Raw genomic sequence first — 19,733 nt, 5'->3', positions numbered from 1 at the left:
CCCCACTATACATTATAAGAAAGATAGTGTGGTATTTTTGTGTGGGACGATTATTTTGGGGTTTCACGATTTTTTCCTATGGTACACATGATGAATAAGTGCATTAAATATAATTTGTGAAAAAAAATGTCCAACAAGCCCCGGGGTTGAATATCGGGGGGGGGGGGGGGGTCCTGTCCACAAGTACCTGTTATACATGTATCTTACATTATTGGATTGTCAGGTGTCCGCGTTTTTATTTTAATTAGATGCTGGAGACCAATCCGTCGAAACCTCTAGGAACTATAAACAGATCACACTTGTAGAATATTTAAAGTTTTGTGACCCCCTCCCCTCTTTCCATTAGCATTTTAATAAGCCTTAATTACAAACAGTACTTTTGATTGCAATGCAATCTCCGCCCCCAAATTTGTATCTACGATACAGAACCTGCCGAGTTCTCTAAATGATCAATCAAATTAAGCACCTCCCACTTTTAGCTGTACAGCATCCGCAGTATATATATCTCCACGGACAACGGAAAATTCAGTCAGATTAGTTTTGACAAGAGGGTAGACGTAATTGATTTGAACTCTTCTGATTTCTTAATAGATAAAGTGGACGATGAGGATTCGAGAAGAGTTTTTAAAAATCAAAACGCTAAAAATGGACTTGAATGAGTTTGCACGAGAAGAGTGGAAAATGTGTGTGGGGGGGGGGGGGGGTATCGAATTTCACTTGATGTATGCTGCAACCGCAAACCATTGGATTTACCATTTTGAAGGGGACACAAAAAAGCAGGGAAAGCAAACAGGTTTTGAGGAATTATTTCAACACACGATGTTTTTCATAACTGCGAATTTTCCATTTCGTTTGGATCAAAATAACGTGTAGACTCTTAGTATGTGTGGAATATTTTTTTAAAACAGTGATTGCAAAAATTTGACATTTTACATTCGTAAGGAAATATCAGGCCAAAATTCAAAATACGAAAAAATCGACATTTACTATTTGTACGTGCTTTTGATATATTGAATCTGATTAAGTTTTAGACCGTGTTGTATTTTAGATACAGAAAAGTTGGCAAATACAACACAGTATATAGGGTTGATACAGAACGGAAAATAGCTCTGCCAACTGTAGTCCCGTGCTGTATTGCTAATACAGAACGACAAACTTCAAAGAAAAACACCGCCATCGTGTTACAACACTTTTAAGAAAATTGACAACTCATTGTGAGTTTTTTTTTTTATTTTATACTTTCAAATTTCCCGCTAAAAATCAAATGATGTTAGATACATCTTATCGAAATATATAATTATACAGGTATATTCACAAAGCCAAAGATAAATGATTTTATGAGAAAGTGGGTTCTGTAAGAATTAAAGACACACACATATAAAAAGCAGATTTTATTATTGGCTGAAGAAGCTGCAGATCTTTGTGCTTTGATAGAAAGAGCACGTCTGGAAATTGTTTATTTAAGGAATCACTGTCTAGTTTGTTGGGTATGCCAGGGCATCAATGATAGTTGGAAACGTGGGATAATTTGCATTATTTCATTTTATTTCTTTAACGGGCTTCGCCCGTTATGCATAAATTATCCCAATCTTTTAGTAATTGAAATCAGGCTTCAAAACATCCCCAGATTTTCAAATTCTCATGGAAATGGATAAATGACCCTTAATGTTTAGCTTATGTAAAATTCAACATATCAGATTGATATTTTAGTACCTTTTTTTTTTTACTTGTTGTCGCATTTGAAATTGGTAATAAAATACATTTAACTGTTTTTTTTAAATTGCTTTGTCTGTAAACAGCCCGAAACAAAAAATCCTTTGGTATGAATTTGTGAAATAACAATTCATAATACATGTAAAAAGAAATTATTGTTTCACAGGGGGGGGAGGGGAATAAATATCCGTTTTCCGTTGATTTGTATAGTGATAAACACAAGTTTTACCAAAATTATAGACGTAGCTCTCTTCGCTTTTCCAAATAAGTTATGTTTTATGAAAATTCACATTTTCTACATAAATATATAAAAAAAAATCATTCAAATATTAAAATATGCGAATTAAAGATATTAAGATGTCAAAATATAGGCAATATCATCTGTAAGCAGTAGCAGTTGGCAGTGAGCAGTTGGCAGTAAGCAGTGAGTAGTTGGCAGTGAGCAGTTGGCTGTCGTATATGGAATTCCATAGTGACTAGATGATGAAAATGGTACGATGTATTATTACAGTCTGTATCATTTTTTGAAAAATAAGCTGATAAAAAATGAAATGAATTTTGCAGGACTCGAAAAAATGTATTCAAACGGAGAAATCGCTATTTTAAAGGCAATGTTTTATCCCAGAGTCTTGGAACTCTCAATGGTTTTAATATATTTAAATATTCATTTGATTTAAATAAAAACAATATGCCCCGATTAATAGTAATAGATAGATAGAAATAAGTGAACAATTTTCACTTTTTGTCCCTTACAGATAAAACTTGTATGATTGTTTTTTCCTTCTTTTGAATAGTTTCATTGTCTCATCATAGTATGTACACATCGGGGAGGGGGGGGGGGTGTCGGCCCCTCGTTGTTTTCCGAAAATAATCTATTGCTGTTAATCTATAATAGAAGATTTTTAAAATAAAAGGCCGGTCCACCCCAACCTTCACCTTCTGTTGAAGTATGGACCCCCACCCCCTCCCCGGCCACACAAACACACAGACACATTTATAGCTTTTCTATTTTTTTTATGTCAAAGATTTTCCGGAAATTTTATTTTTTGGCTAGTCAATTACATTTTAAATTAAAACAATTAAAACATATTTTTCTTCCCTTCCCCAGTTTGAAAAAAGGTGTTACGAACGTACCTTTTGTATTATAAATAAGAAATGAAACTCGGAATTTTCAAGTGCCAAATTCCGGTCGTCCTTGGTGAGGTGGCAAAAATAAATATCATCTTCTGTAAATTATCGACGATGGTAACTAATGTTGCAAAGAAGAGGTCTTAGGTAACATTTGTGAAAAAATTGATTTGTGTAAATCATCAGCTCATACACGGACTGTTGAGGAACAAGAAATTGTCGCTGATGCTTGCAATATTCAAAAACATAAGCATCACAACAAACTTGGGATGATCTTAGGACAAGAATAATGTTAACATTAAGTTAGGAAGGACTTATGGCGAGGTCCTAAATTTAGGAAATTTAAGCTTCGAGCTACTGACTTAATACTAAAGACTTTTCCTAAGGCGTTCTTAGGACACATCGCAGTCCTGATATAGTTTCGTGAACATGCCTGCTGTATTTTCACCTTGTTTATATAATTATAATACAACAACAAACACAATCGTAAAGTATCGTTCTTGAACGTGTGTGTGTGTGTGCCCAGTGTGTTGGGGGGGGGGGGAGGATGGAACTGAAAAAATAATTGACAACGCTCTTTAAAATTATATTCTTTACGCTCCTGTATTTTGTTATGTTGCCGTAAGGATCTAACTAGATCCTTACAGCAACATAACAAAATACAAAAGCGTAAAGGATCTAGTTTTAATTAGATTGATAATACCAGTCTAGACGAACTCCAAAAACAGCGTTTCCGGAAGTAAGAAATTGAGACTGAAAAAGACTCTGAAAATAGAGTCCGCGCATGCGCACACACACAAAAAAATGGCGATTTTTCGGCAAAAATGATGGGTCTACAAAAACTGTCCGTGCAAAGTTTTGGAAAGTATGGCAATTATGCCAGTACTCAGAAATGCTAAATAATAGACTTCGGAAGAGATCGTATTTGTCAGATTTTTGATTTTACTTGCAAAAAAGGAGATATTTACTTTCAAAGTTGAGGTTTTGAAGTCAGATCAATTACAGAGAAAATAATACGTTTGAGAGGTAATTAAATATGCATAATAAAAGGGATATGTATGCAAAATGGGACAATATATATTGTAACTGTTAAAAGCTTGACTGAATTTTATACATAAATTAGCATTCCGTTTTTTTATTTGTGTACAACATCTGAATTGAACGCGTACGTTCTTACCATCGTTATTTACCGATTTTTTATTACATACGAACAGATATTATTATGAAAACATTTTTAAAACCATTATCTATCAATATGAAAACTTTAAAAAAAAAAATACTCTTTTAGAAATTAAGGTCACAACATGTCTTCTAAAAATGAACCTGTGAATATCTCTGCTCCATGGTGAAAAATACGCATTTTCTGATTAAAATAAATACAAGCTGGGTGTCTTCAAAACAAATAAAAGCACCTTTATTGTAGGAACTACATGAAATTTAAATCAAGGCGACAAAAAAATCAAATACTTAAAAAAATAATTCTTACCGGTAGTATTGAATTCGATGTCGTATATCCAGTTTACTATTATGCAAGAGTTTGAAGCGATAAATAAGTCAATATCCACATATAATTTAATAAATTTAATTATCCATTCACCAAAATTTAAAATAAAGTCACAATGCACTAAATACATTCATTATGCAGCCGTATATTTGGAAAAAGCGAACGACAATCCATCGTTTGTTTACATTGGAAATGCCGCAATGCATGATGGAGCCAAAGACTTCGTTTTCGGAGTTCACGCCGTTTTTGGAGTTCGTCTAGACTGAATACAACCAACAAATTCCTCGCTTCAAATTCCGCCGCGGATTGCGGAAAATCGTTGCAAACACATGATCAACGGGAGATCACTCTAATATTTTTTGCAATCGAAGGCGCTCTCTAGTGGATTGAGATAATATTTGGATTATGGCAAACATTTACTCAGGTGGTTTGTGTTCCACATGGTTTTTTGTTTACAATTTTTTTACGTTCGTGTAGATTTTTATAAGACAATTAGAGTAAAGGATTTTTGAGTTTACAATTAAAAATCCAACAATAGCTAAAAACTATTCTGCCCTTTTCGTCTGATTTGAGCAAATTAAGACCACATCAAATAAGAACACTAACTGTAGTCCGAATTTCCTTTATCATCTTTATACATCATCTGAAGTAGTTAAACGAAAGCACTTTACAAATACTTAGATAAAATATATCATATCTAATACAGTACTACTAGTCACATAATATAAAAAATGTGAATACTTAATTAGGTTGGGACCAATTGCCCAAATGAGTTATAATAGCCGGTTAGGGATTTAATATACAAATGAGATCTACGGAAAAAAGAAATGCAAAAACTGACACTAAATTTTATTGATTTTTTTGCTATACAGTTGCATACATTAAATGCAACAACTTTTTGGAAGTTTTTTTTTCTGTAAGCCTACATTTTGTGAGATTGATCCCAAGAAGTTTTTGATCTACTGAGGGGTATAGTTATAGAAAAAAATATCAACTAAACGTTGTTGCATTTTATGTATTTTTATGTGGATATCCAATGCTTTTTGCGTTTTTTTTTTTTTTGCACTGTAAATTTATATCTCATAAGGATGTAATATCCCTTCAGGCTGTTATATTCCATTTGGACAGTTGGTCCCAACCTGTTAATCTCTGGTTTGATCATTTATGTTAAAATTTTCAAAGCAATTTAATATGCTCAATAAAAACATTTTTTTTATTAAAAAAAAATAGTATAAAACAAAAAATAAACCAACAAGAAAATTTAATTACATTAACTCTTCTAGTAAATCTAAGTCCCATAAACAATAAACCAGGTATTTTATATCATAGCAATTATCCAAATCAAGTGAAAAAAAAGGTTTTTTTCCCCAGGAATTTACACAAGGCTTAAAGACAGAACTAGTGACATTAAGAGTCGTCTGAAGCTGACCAAATTTGCCTGGTTATCAGATAAAGTCATCTTCCCAAACAAAGAACAAGTTCTCATTGATTTTCTTGGTGGCCTTCTTTTAAACAGGAAAAGGTATTTGATAAAACATAAATTGGTTAAAGATATTTAATTTAGTTTCATTGATAAAAGATATTAATTTCAAATCAAATTATCTTAAGATATTAGTTTCAGTGTGTATTGATTAAAATATTTTAGGGAAAGTATAGTATATTCAGTTCCTTTTTTAAAACACTTTAAGTTGAATGTGATTTCAAGTTACTAATACACGTAGTACAACCACTATGTAAACTAAAGGCAACCAAGAACTTTATAAATGTGTAGATTTATTTTGAAACACATTTTCAAATGCACGTTGCATGAATGCCACACAGGAGTAACATAACAGAGGATGAAACTTTTCTTGTGTGGAGATGTCTATTTGAAGTTCTACAGACAAGAAAATGTCACACCCCAGCGAAATTCAGACACACTCTGATCATCAAACCCTCCATAAGTCAGGTAATGATATAGACCTTAGTATATGAAGTAATGACTTATCAAGCCTACCAAGTGTTATGTAATATCATATGTTGCCCTGGATATGTCAGTTAAAGTCCTGTATTCTCCATATCTCAGAATAAGTTTTTATAAAACATCTGTGTATGTCAGATAATGTCTTACAGGTATCCAGCCCATTATACATGTTATATGCCATGTTTTATCATAAGCACTCCGTCCATAGTCCATATGTCAAATATCATCCTCCCATGCCCCCATGTGTCAGATAACATGTTCCCATGCCTTGATGTGTTAGATAATGGCTTCCCATTCCCCCATGTATTTCATAACATCTTCCCATGCCCCCATGTATTACATAACATCTTCCCATGCCCCCATGTATTACATAACATCTTCCCGTGCCCCCATGTATCCACATATCATCTTCCAATGCCCCCAAGTATCACATAAAATCTTCCCCTGCTCCCATGTATTACGTAACATCTTCCCCTGCCCCCATGTATTACATAACATCTTCCCATGCCCCCATGTATTACATAACATCTTCTTATGCCCCCATGTATTACATAACATCTTCCCATGCCCCCATGTATTACATAACATCTTCCCATGCCCTTATGTATCACATAACATCTTCCCATGCCCCCATGTATCACATAACATCTTCCCATGCCTGCATGTGTAAGATACATATAATATCTCATGCCCCTGTTTGTCAAATAACATCTTCCCAATTCCTCCATATGTCAGTTACTATTGTAGTCTTCATGCCCCCCCCCCATGCCCCCATGTATCACATAACATCTTCCCATGCCCCCATGTATTGAATAACATCTTCCCATGCCCCCATGTGTCACATAACATCTTCCCATGCCCCCATGTATCACATAACATCTTCCCATGCCCCCATGTATCACATAACATCTTCCCATGCCCCTGTGTATCACATAACATCTTCCCATGCCCCCATGTATCACATAACATCTTCCCATGCCCCCATGTATCACATTACATCTTCCCATGCCCTTATGTATCACATTAGATCTTCCCATGCCTCCATGTGTAAGATACATATAACATCTCATGCCCCCATGTGTCAGATAACATCTTCCCAATTCCTCCATATGTCAGTTACTATTGTAGTCTTCATGCCCCCCCCCCCCCCCCCCACCCATGTGTAAGGTAGTTCTAACTTTGTCCTCCATATGTAAAGTAATTTGAGGCAATTTCTAATAAAATCTTTCAAATGTCAGGTAACCTCTTTTCAGTTCCTCCTTATACATGTATCAGTTACTTGTGTAGTCTTTTCATTATCCATGACCTCCTTCGTGTGTTTGACTGTCAAGTTATTTTAACCTTGTCCTTCATATGTAAAATCCTATCAAGTCATTCAAATGTTGGGTAATTTCTAAAGAAATCTTTAAAATTTCAGGTAGATTTATATAAAGTCATCCATATGTCATCCATGATATCATGAAATGTGAAGATAACGAATAGTAATCAGGCTTAAAGTCCTATTACACAATACAAATTGTGAGCAGAGCAAACAAGACCTCTGAAAACAGTGGCAGGATCAGGTGTCATGGAGGATTGAGTATCCCCTGTTGACCGGTCACACCCACCCTATGCTCCTTGTCATTCTCAGGTAAAATATGTAGACAATTCAGTGTGGAAATAATGGCCCAAAACTTATATGAAAGACATAAGTCAACATTTGATCTAATGATAGATTGTATTTGCAAACAAGGTCACTGTATCTATCATAAATTTGTGAAATGTTGACTTTAAACGAGATTGTTGATAACATTGTATCATCAACAAATCTGTCAGAAGCCTACCTCTTTTTAGAAATTGTTAGTGTGTAAGACATGCTATGGGAGACATAAACTTCATATGCAGGTGATAATGATATATTACATGTACTACATAAACAAGGGAAGTTGACAGTAGAAAAGTTGACGTCATCACATGTCGTCACATAAAGTTTAGTTGTTAGTTTGCCATCAGTGTCTTTCTCTAGTAAAACATCCAAATGTGAAATAGATGTGTCATACTCTGTGATGTTTTATTTTGAGTTCAGTTGGGTATATTAAATCAGTGTAGGAATGATTGTTAATATTTATGATCTACTTGTGGAATTGAAGACCACAGCAAGAGAACTTCTTTTTATGTAGAAGTTTTTGAATAAATTCTGCTTCATGAGAATACAAAAACAGGTCTGCTAATAATGGGGCACAATTAGTACCCACTGGAATTTCAACAGAAGTTGGAAGAAGACCTGGTCTCCAAAGACTACATAGATAGTGTCAATGAGAAACTGGAGCATTTTTTTTTATATCATAAAAAATCATCTGTACTTATTTAGTTAAGATTTAATTAAATTGGATGTAGAAACAATGGGCATTTGAAAAGTTCTGAGAATGGTTTGATAAATTATTGACCATTTAATGGAAGGTAATGAGTTTGAAATCATTGAAAAGAGCAGGAAAATATGCACATATTGCAACGTCAATTTATTTACTTTTTTGATGTAATATCTCTGAAGATGACATCAGAATCCTGTGTGTTTAGTATACGGACCATAATTATGATGTAACAAGAGGCAAAATTTCAGCAAAGTCAAATTTGAAAGTCAACTCTTCAATGATATCAAACTCATTAACCTCCGTTAAACGGTTTATATTTAATCAAATTATTCTCAGAACTTTTCAAATGACCCTTGTATTTGGAATATTTTACAGGTATTATGCGACAGCATCTTGTTGGAGTATGAGAAAAACTCTGGTTGTACAGCAGACATTGTAGGATGTGCCTTAGCCATTATACAGTCTCCAACCTTATCTTATGTCTTTACATCAAAATATGATTTTCTGGTTTGTATTTTCATTTGCTGTAGACTTTTGGAGTTTTAATAAATTTATGTACAAACAGAGAAGAATTGTGCCTTGTACACTGATACTCACCATCAGATATTGGACAAACAATGTCTTTGCAGCAAATCTTTTCAGTATTTTTTGTTGGGAGGGGGGGGGGGGTGCATTTAATTGTTTGTAATTTGATGTACATTATTAGTAGAGTTCTTTAATATGTATACACAACTATGTGGAATATTGCTAAGTAAACAGTATCATCTTATATTGATCAAACTAGTGCTTCTCACTATATTACAGAAGAAAAGTTGATTACGGAAGAAACACACAAGCCTGTCTATACTGTTCTGATTTACCCATAATTTTTATGATTTTTGAAACATCTGTTTCATATTTTTCGAGATTTTCACCATTTGTAGTTCTTAAATTATTTAAAAAAACAATACTCCAGCAGTCAAATGCTTTTAATAATGGTTATATATTGATAAACAGTTTTCAAGCATATAAATTACAATGACAGGAGGCTCAAATATTTGGAAAAAGATAAATATTGAATTCACAAACATAGAAATTATAGAAATATTTTGGACTTCCAATTGTTTAAAATATCATCATGTCTTAGTTGTTTTTAAGATTAAAATTACAAAATCTGCTGCATAAAAGTCAAATATTACAAATTGATAGAAATCTATAAAACACATCCATTTGGGGAAGGCAGCGAGGTCTGAACACCAAAAATTATAAATATTTCCTATCAAAATCGAGAATAACCATAGTGTTAAAATAATCTTAGGGAGGAAAATCTTTAGACTGTGATTAATTTTTTTTTTTTACAATGTGAGGTTAGCTGTGTGTTTTACACACAGTATATTAGATTTCTAATAAATTTTCCTTTCAAGATGAATGAAAAAAATAATTAAATTTTGTGATGTTTTCTACCTCTAGGTGAAGTTTCTGGGCAATGTATTGTTATTAACAGTCAGAACTATCCAGGATGGCAGACCAGTCCATTCTGATCTTATTCAGCTGTTACAGAAATGTACAGCAACTTACAGTGTGTCACAAAGGTCCCAGCCACAGCAGACAAAGGTAGGTCAGATCAGTCCATTCTGTTAAAGAAATTTACAGCAACTTACAGTGTGTCACAAAGGTCACAGCCACAACAGACAAAGGTAGGTCAGACCCGTCCATTCTGTTACAGAAATGTACAGGAACTTACAGCGTGTCACAAAGGGCCCAGCCACAGCAGACAAAGGTAGGTCAGACTGGTCCATTCTGTTACAGAAATGTACAGCAACTTACAGTGTGTCACAAAGGTCCCAGCCACAGCAGACAAAGGTAGGTCAGACTGGTGCATTCTGTTACAGAAATGTACAGCAACTTACAGCGTGTCACAAAGGGCCCAGCCACAGCAGACAAAGGTAGGTCAGACTGTTCCATTCTGTTACAGAAATGTACAGCAACTTACAGTGTGTCACAAAGGTCCCAGCCACAGCAGACAAAGGTAGGTCAGACCGGTTCATTCTGTTACAGAAATATACAGCAACTTACAGTGTGTCACAAAGGTCCCAGCCACAACAGACAAAGGTAGGTCAGACCAGTCCATTCTGTTACAGAAATGTACAGCAACTTAACAGTGTGTCACAAAGGTCCCAGCCACAGCAGGCAAAGGTAGGTCAACGGTTGAAATTTGCATGTTGTTGATAAGTGCAAACCAGCATACTGATTACAGAGAATTATGTAAGAAGACTTAACTTTTTAGTGTGTAGTTTTTAATTTGGGTGTTCTTACTTCCAATTTTTTTTCTTTGCTGGTGACAAGCAGCTGTTTACAGTCCTTTAAAATGTTCACATTTGTCTCACTGGATCTAAGCATACACCATCAAAAAACAAAAAAAAAAAGAAAAAAAGAGATATAGAGAGCTGTGTTTAATGTAAATACAATGGGCATCCTGTTTAAATGATATTTTATGGATAACTGATAGGATTTAGATTAGTTTGACACGATACAACACACACATATTTGAGGAATTAGAATGGTCATTTATTTTACTAATAATGACAAAATACAATGCTAAAAAACATATCAAACAGTTAAAAATACAAAAAAAAAAAAAAAAAAAAAAAAAAAAAAAAAAAAAGACAATACCATAATTCATGAGAAGGAAATGTAACTAGTTAAACATTCCAAAAATGCCATAGTCCTAAATAAAATATGATATAAAAAAACATAAACACAGAATTGTGACTAAAATAAACCTAATAAGTTATAAGACAATTTGGCAAATTATATATTATATGAAAAGTGTCAAAGATGGGGTATCTTTCACCATCTATCAAAGCTGTGGTTTCCCATTGTTTTGTTATTGCCCCATCCAACCTGAAATTATAGACCCTGTAACTCAGAAAGTCCTGACATTATACCATGACAAAATGTCTATCTACATTTGTTTTTCTAATATGTAACAGTATGAGGAATAGTTATAGTCATGAGTACTGTTGATCACAAAATATCGCCAGACCTTATTTTCGCAAGATAGGTACTTGGTACTTGAAAGTGAGGCAGAATTAGGAGGAATTCTGGTTAATGCTGTATATAAGCTATACTAATAAAATCATATGCAAGAATGAAATTTTCGCAAGCAGACAGCCTCACATTTTTATGCAAAATAAAGTTCTCACTAATATAAAGTGATTAATTGTAAATGAAATGAAAAAAAGAGAACATGTTGGGGGAATCTCTATACAATGTCTATGTGTTGAATATTTTAGGTTTTCCAGTCTGTGGTTGAACGGTTACTTATTCCTACTTTATTGCTGGGAAGTTTGACAGAGAAATGTCACGAGCTTAAAAACTGTGTTGAGAATCTAAATGACATCCTGGATCAGGCATTGTTTCACAGGTACAGTATCAACAGAGTTATAGATCTTTTCACTGTTGCAGATTGAAGTAACTTTATATCAAATGTAATGGTACTTCTTTTGTCTGCTTCTGCAGCGAAATTAAAATAAACCCTTTCAAGCCTTTGTGTCTTGGATTTAATTTAATTAAAAAACATTATTTGTTAGGGTAATTAAAGATTAAAATTTTCTTCTTGCATTAGAGAGTAAAATGTACATTTATAAATGTAAATGCTATGATTAATTTGATTTATGATTTCTCTTTGATGTACATGTGTTAACACAGAGAACACCATCCATTCTATGAGAGTTTTCTGTCAGCTATAGTAGGAAAAGATGAAAGAAAACAGAAAGTCTCCAAGACAATTGAGAGCCTGTTTCACTTGTTATCAAATCTTATCAATAAAAAGGTAAAATACAATATTTATATTTTCAATTCAATTTATTTACAATATTAACTTTATTTATTTTTTTGGATATGCTTATTTTATTTATTTTAAGATGTCCATTTTTTTTAATAAACCAATCTGTATTTTGCCACTGAAATGTGACTAGTCCTGTTTATTGTACTGGTACTTGTACAGAGAGGGTAGAATTATTATTACTCACTACTTATATATATAAGTAATTTTAAGATACTTATATTTAAAGGCAGGTGTCAAATTTGTACTTTACATAGATAGTTGATCATAAATTGTATTCTTCTGCAGTAATTGAGTTCTTTGTTTAGAAGGGACAAGACAATTACACAGATACCCAGAAGATTATCAGTCACTATCTGGTAGCTTTCTTTGACCATTTCCTCTCACATAAGTGGTAAGTAGTCGCAGAGTTAAAAGTTCTTATTTGGTATTAATTAAATGATGTCCATGTGTGCAATTTATGGTGCATATAATGAAATTTTTAGGAAAATTAACATAATTGATGAATTTTAAACTATTGAAAATGAACCATCTTAACATTGTGATTAAGAATTACCGGTATTATTTTTGTGTGTTTTTGCCCAAGTAACTCTTGTTAGTACAGTGTAATCAGTTTGTTACTGTCATGTCCCTCAGCTCTATATTAATTTTGTAGAAATTTAATGGCAGTTTCTAGATATTTTCTTGTAAAATACATGTATCTGAATTTTGATTTTTTAGGAAATGTAATGTTTGACATTTTTTATTTCATGTCATAATGTATGAAAAAAACTGATCAAATACACCCGCACAGAGTTCTTGAAACTAGTCCAAAATTTGTTGGATAATCATCCTGTAAATATTCAAAATTTACCTGACAATTGTAAAATTTACAGGACATAAATGTTTTAAATAAAATAAAAAAAATTGTTCAGACTAATTTATTCCATTTCCCTCTCAATTTCTACCAGTTTAAATTGTCACAAGTCTATGATGAGGCAAATACCCATTATAAATCTGCCGAAACATTCTTTACTTTATTATAAATTATATATCAAAAGCTTTGAAAAATGTCATGAAGTCTGGTTAAGAGTATTGGGTCCTGATAAATCATATATGGAAGAGTTTTGTCAAATTGATGGCCTATTTTCTCATAGTTACTAGTTCCTATCACTGGTGTCTATTTTTTTCTTCTTTTTAGCTCACCTGAGCCGAAGGCTCAAGTGAGCTTTTCTGATCACATTTTGTCTGTAGTCCGTCTGTCCGTCTGTCCGTCTGTCCGTCTGTCTGTCCGTCTGTCCGTCTGTAAACTTTTCACATTTTCAACTTCTTCTCAAGAACCACTGGGCCAATTTCAACCAAACTTGCCACAAAGTATCCTTGGGTAAAGGGGATTCAAGTTTGTTCAAATGAAGGGCCACGCCCTCTTCCAAGGGGAGATAATTAAGAATTCGTGAAAAATTAATGGCATCATTAAAAAATCTTCTTCTCAAGAACCACTGTGCTTGAAAACATGAAACTTATGTGGAAGCATCCTCAGGTAGTGTAGATTCAAGTTTGTTCAAATCATGACCCCCGGGGCTAGGGTGGGGCCGCAATGGGCGATCGAAGTTTTACATAGGAAATATACAGGAAAAAATCTTTAAAAATCTTCTTCTCAAGAACAGCAAAGCCATAATTGGTCATATTTATATGGTAGCATCCTCAGATAGTGTACATTCAAGTTTGTTCAAATCATGACCCCCGGGGGTCGGGTGGGGCCACAATGGGAGATCAAAGTTTTACATAGGAATATATAGGAAAAATCTTCAAAAATCTTCTTCTCAAGAACAACAAAGCCATGATTGGTCATATTTACTTGGAAGCATCCTCAGGTAGTGTAGATTCAAATTTGTTCAAATCATGACCCCCGGGGGTAGGGTGGGGCCACAATGGGCGATCAAAGTTTTACATAGGAATATATAGGAAAAATCTTTAAAAATCTTCTTCTCAAGAACAGCAAAGCCATGATTGGTCATATTTATATGGTAGCATCCTCAGATAGTGTACATTCAAATTTGTTCAAATCATGACCCCCGGGGATCGGGTGGGGCCACAATGGGCGATCAAAGTTTTACATAGGAACACATAGTAAAAATCTTCTTCTCAAGAACAGCAAAGCCATGATTGGTCATATTTATCTGGTAGCATCCTCAGATAGTGTACATTCAAATTTGTTCAAATCATGACCCCCGGGGGTCGGGTGGGGCCACAATGGGCGATCAAAGTTTTACATAGGAACTCATAGTAAAAATTCTAAAAAAAAAAAAAAAATAATTTGTTAAGAATAGCAAAGCCATGATTGGTCATATTTATATGGTAGCATCCTCAGATAGTGTACATACAAATTTGTTCGAATCATGACCCCCGGGGGTAGGGTGGGGCCACAATGGGCGATCAAAGTTTTACATTGGAACACATAGTAAAAATCTTTAAAAAAAACAATTTGTTAAGAATAGCAAAGCCATGATTGGTCATATTTATATGGAAGCATTCTTAGATAGTGTACATTCAAGTTTGTTCAAACATGACCCCTGGGGATCGGGTGGGGCCAGAATGGGTGATCAAAGTTTTACATAGGAATACATAGGTTAAATCTTTAAAAATCTTCTACTCGAGAACAGCAAAGCCATGATTGGTCATATTTAAATGGAAGCATCCTCAGATAATGTAGATTCAAATTTGTTCAATTCCTGACACCCCCCCCCCCCCCCCCCCCCCCCGACCACTTTTATATTTAAACTTTTCAACCTTTCAAGATTGAAATGATTTCTGCTTTTTCCTAGCCATAGTGCTCAGGTGAGCGATGTGGCCCCTGGGCCTCTTGTTTAAAATTATTTTAGGCTTTTATTTCAATATTTCTCTACTGTATATAATCAAGTGACAATTGAATGAAATGATTTAAGATTTTCGGTCTCATTTTAATAGTCTGTAAAAACTGTTGGACATTTTGATCGATAATATTCAGATTTAACGGTCCCATTCAAAAGGGATGCCATTTCAAGAACTCTGCCTGGGTGCAAGAGATTTTCTGAGGGTGACAGTTTCGAATGCCATTCTCAACTATGTGTGCAAATAATGTATGATATTTTCATGATCGATAAAATTCAGATTTAACGGTCCCATTCAAAAGGGATGCCATTCAAGAACTCTGCCTGGGTGCAAGAGATTTTCTGAGGGTGACAGTTTCGAATGCCATTCTCAACTATGTGTGCAAATAATGTATGATATTTTCATGATAATGAATGAGCAAATTTAATTTGAGAATTTAATACCAACCATTTCATTGTACTGCATGTGGAAAAATGAAACTGACTTAGGCACAACAATTTATACAGTGTGCAAGTTGTTACAGAGCTGTAGATAAAGGTACCTTAGTATGACGATTGATACTAGGTAGAGGTTTTAAATGGCTACTGTGTGATGTTATATTACAGCCATGGAGAGAAAACACAGACTGGATTCCGACTGTTTGTCCACATCTGTCATATCATCGGGATCAGAGAATCCAGTCTGGAGCTTTGTGGACCATTAAGTCAGGAGGAAGTTGTGATTGTATTATCTCCCCTATTGAGAAGTTTACTGAAGCATGAAATTTACAGTCAACCCCAGGATACATCAGATGGCAACATCCAACTCAAATTCTACAACCATATTCTGATTCATGTTTTAGAAGGCAAACAGTAAGTAGCCATTACCGAAACTTTAAACGGCCTGATCAGAACTCTGTAACTCAAGTTTTACATTGCCTGAAAATTTTCCTATATACATGTACATGTATGTCTTTGTAGTTGTGATTATATGAGTATTTGATGATCTGAGAGATATTTTTGAGTTTACAGTATTTGTAATTACATTGGCCAGTTGCGTTCCTATGACTCATAAAAGTAAAGCTCAGCCGCTAATCCACGGATCATGTAAGCCAGGTTTAAATGCCAGCTGAGTCGGGTTTACTTAAGATGTATTTCTGTAGCATACTATAAAATTGAGTAAGGTTTACCTAATCTTGACTTACTCAAATTAAAATGTCAATTGAAAAGGTAGTAAGTTACTTAATTTCAAAGCACTTAAAAAATAAGTTTTAATAGAAGTAGTTGAATCTCGAAAGGATATAATTAAAAACAAGTGTAAAAATAAATAATACGGTAAATTGTTACTAAAAAATGCAGATGACAAAAAATGCAGCACAATTAAATTCAAACCCCAGAATACATCAATGAAACTAAGGTTTTTGCAAAGGACAGAAGAGAGGGAAAACTGGAGGGGGTCTTGAGAATTAATTTGTGGAACTCCATGTGATTTTTAAACAATACCAAAACGTAAGGCAGAGGTAAATAATTAAAGAACAATGTATTTGATTTGAATTTTCAATTTAATATTAAATGATACCTTCTCTGTAGATATCAAGCCTTTAATACTCATTACTTCAAAGGTTAAGTCTGAATACAACTAAGGTAACAAAGAGGTTATTTAGACATTATTTATTTAGGTAAGTTGACACCTATCCAGTGAAACATCATCCATTTCAGTAACACAACATTGGTATTAGTAAGTTTGACACCTATCCAGTTAAACATCATCCATTTCAGTAACACCAAAAGTCCATGGAAATGACAAAAGCCGAATTTAAACCACTCCTACAACAGGTTCAGAATTTACTGTAATTCTGAGCTGTACTCAGCCAAGCCTTACCCGTGTGCAACACTTATGGCCAGTTGCGTATCTATAGTTTAGCTAAGTACAGCTCAGTGGTGGATCCACGGATCACGTAAGCCGGGTTTAAATGCGAGGTAAGTCAGGGTTACCTGAGTAGTAATTCAGTTGCACGCTTGAAAAATAACCCAGACTTACCTGATCCACACTTTCGTTTGCGGAAATTGAAAAATGTCGAAACCTAGTAAGTCTCCGAATTTTACTGCTTTGGAAAAATCATTTTTATTAGAACTTATTGAATCCAGGAAAGATATAATTGAAAATAAACAAAATGATGGAAAAATGGTTTTGAAGAAAAACTCGGAATGGGAGAAAATAACGATAGAATTCAATGCAAGTCACGGTGTCAACCAAAGGAACTGTACACAGTTGAAGTCCCTTTGGAAGAACATGAAGTCACGGACAAAATCTGCCGTTGCAAAAGACCGAAGAGAGAGAGCAAAAACTGGAGGAGGGCCACAAGCTGAAACAGGACTGGATACCGTCTCAGCTGCAATTTCAACAATACTTCCGCAGCAGATAAACAGCATCGCGAATGAATTCGATGATGATGCTACTTTGCATGGTGATGTAGAAAAAACTTCAAGTCCGAATGAAGTGGTGAGTAACCAAAAAAAAAATAGATTTAACGAATAATGAAGAATATACATTTATTATTATTTTTTAATTCCATTAATTAACAACATCATGTATTATACGTTTCCCTACATTTGAATGTTGAAAAAAGTTCCCAATAATAGTTGAAATTAAGAATTATTTATCCACACAGGCAAATTGTGTCACCGAATCCAATAACACCTCCTCGTCTAGTTCCGCATCCACAACAGCACCATCAGTTAAGAGAAGGCTCCAAGGGAAACAAGAACAGGTTAAAAGCAGGCTCTTGGAGATGGCAGAAGTAGAACATGCTGCAAAGATGCGGATATATCAAATGAAAGAAGATATTCTCACTCTGAAAAAGCGTAAGCTAGAGAAATCCCTGTCCACTACATGTACCAATGAAACAAGCACAGAAAATAGACCTAATGCAAGTAATGAAATTGCATGGAGACCATTTTAATTTGTTTTGGGCAATAATAAATGGCTTATTGAATAAAATACATGTATTTATCATATTATGCTTACTTTAAAATCTTTATCTGAAATTACGAATCAGAATTGAACGTAGGGCCCTGCCTCCTTGATTGCGATTCTGTAGCACAGGTACAGGAACCTGGTCAATTTCATCACTTTCATCTTCATTTGGTAGAGGAATTGAAAGTTCCCTTGCTATGTTATATAACACACAACAGGCAGTAATCACTGTTATATTTGTTTGAAGTTTTAGTCGAAGCTGCTGTCGCAAACAGGGAAATCGTCTTTTCAATATGCCAAAAACGTTTTCAATTTTGACACGTGTATTGCATAAAGCAAAATTGAATCTTCTCTCCTCTCTAGAGTTTGGAGTGAGAACTGGAGTTACAAGATAATGCCGCAGTGGGTATCCATTGTCACCGAGCAAAATTCCATTAATTTCTCTGCGTTCGAACTTAGCACAAATATTAGAATTATCAAAAATTCTACTGTCATGTGTACTGCCTGGCCAACGTACCACAACATTAGTAAGTTTGAGTTCATGATCACAGATTGCCTGTACATTAATTGAGAAATATCCTTTTCTATTTCTAAAAAGTTCAGCATTATCTCCTCCTGGAGAAATAACTGGAATGTGGGTACAATCTATTAATCCTACAATACCAGGTATATTACTCTGTTGCATAAACGCTCTTTGCACATCTAAAATTCTATTTCCAGAAGGAAATTCTATGTGTGCGTTGTACAAAGAGGCTATTGCACGTGAAACTTTCTTTATGATTCTTGACACAGTACATTTATGCACCCCAAACAAATCCCCGCTTACCGATAACATATTGCCAGTTGCATAATATCTCAAAGTTATTAGAAGTTGATTCAATGGAGAGATGGATGAGGTGTGCAAAATTCCATCTCCCAAGTCACCACTAATATCGTCTAGAATAGACAAAATAGCCTCTTTGCTAAGTCGAAATCTATCAATAAAATCTGTGTCATTGTAATAAGTGATAGGATTAAGTCTATCTCTAATAATTTGTTCTCTCCTTATCAATCTTTCTACAAGGTCAAACCTGTCTACTTCATCCAAATACTCCGCCATTATTTCCCACAAAAATACGAAGCTGGGTTTAAACCACCCCTATAGCAGGTTCAGAATTTACCGTAATTCTGAGCCGTACTCACCTAAGCCTTACCTGTGTGCAACGCATAAACCGTGATTTAAACCCGGAATCATTGATCGAAGGTTTAAACCAGAGATACGCAACCGGCCATTTAACTTGGATTTAAACCTGGAATCATTGATCAAAGGTTTAAATCTGAGATACACCTGGCCATATGAGTTTTTGATGATCTATGAGTTATTTTTGAGACTAAAGTAGTTGTGATTATATATATGTTTGATAATCTATGAGATATTTTTTGAGTATACAGTAGTTGTGATTA

General features: G+C 34.4%; 2 protein-coding genes across 2 annotated transcripts in view; one reads left to right on the top strand and one right to left on the bottom strand.

Annotated features, from left to right (window-relative positions):
- Positions 1-4,537: 4,537 nt before the first annotated feature.
- LOC133203809 (unhealthy ribosome biogenesis protein 2 homolog) overlaps positions 4,538-19,733 on the top strand; it is a 55,319-nt gene continuing 40,123 nt past the window's right edge. Inside the window, exons 1-9 of the mRNA XM_061339598.1 lie at positions 4,538-4,596; positions 5,703-5,867; positions 6,167-6,293; positions 9,035-9,166; positions 10,109-10,252; positions 11,935-12,065; positions 12,350-12,473; positions 12,794-12,879; positions 15,941-16,186. Coding sequence (XP_061195582.1) covers positions 4,538-4,596; positions 5,703-5,867; positions 6,167-6,293; positions 9,035-9,166; positions 10,109-10,252; positions 11,935-12,065; positions 12,350-12,473; positions 12,794-12,879; positions 15,941-16,186 — 1,214 coding nt within the window. The remainder of the gene's footprint in view (positions 4,597-5,702; positions 5,868-6,166; positions 6,294-9,034; positions 9,167-10,108; positions 10,253-11,934; positions 12,066-12,349; positions 12,474-12,793; positions 12,880-15,940; positions 16,187-19,733) is intronic.
- On the bottom strand, positions 17,921-19,557 carry LOC133178387 (putative nuclease HARBI1). Its single transcript, XM_061313119.1, has 2 exons — positions 18,342-19,557; positions 17,921-18,124 (listed from the first exon to the last, which is right to left on the bottom strand). Exon 1 carries the CDS (start codon positions 19,387-19,389, stop codon positions 18,352-18,354), a length of 1,038 nt encoding a protein of 345 aa, XP_061169103.1. The 5' UTR covers positions 19,390-19,557; the 3' UTR covers positions 17,921-18,124; positions 18,342-18,351.

The sequence above is a fragment of the Saccostrea echinata genome, unplaced genomic scaffold (genome assembly GCF_033153115.1).
Source record: "Saccostrea echinata isolate AGI-Se365-2 ecotype Australia unplaced genomic scaffold, CSIRO_AGI_Sech_v1 ptg000002l, whole genome shotgun sequence".
NCBI classification, from domain to species: domain Eukaryota; kingdom Metazoa; phylum Mollusca; class Bivalvia; order Ostreida; family Ostreidae; genus Saccostrea; species Saccostrea echinata.
This window is presented reverse-complemented; position numbering and strand designations above follow the sequence as displayed.

Excerpts from the sequence above, each read along its gene's own strand:
- LOC133178387 (XM_061313119.1), bottom strand. The coding sequence starts at position 19,389 with ATGGCGGAGTATTTGGATGAAGTAGACAGGTTTGACCTTGTAGAAAGA.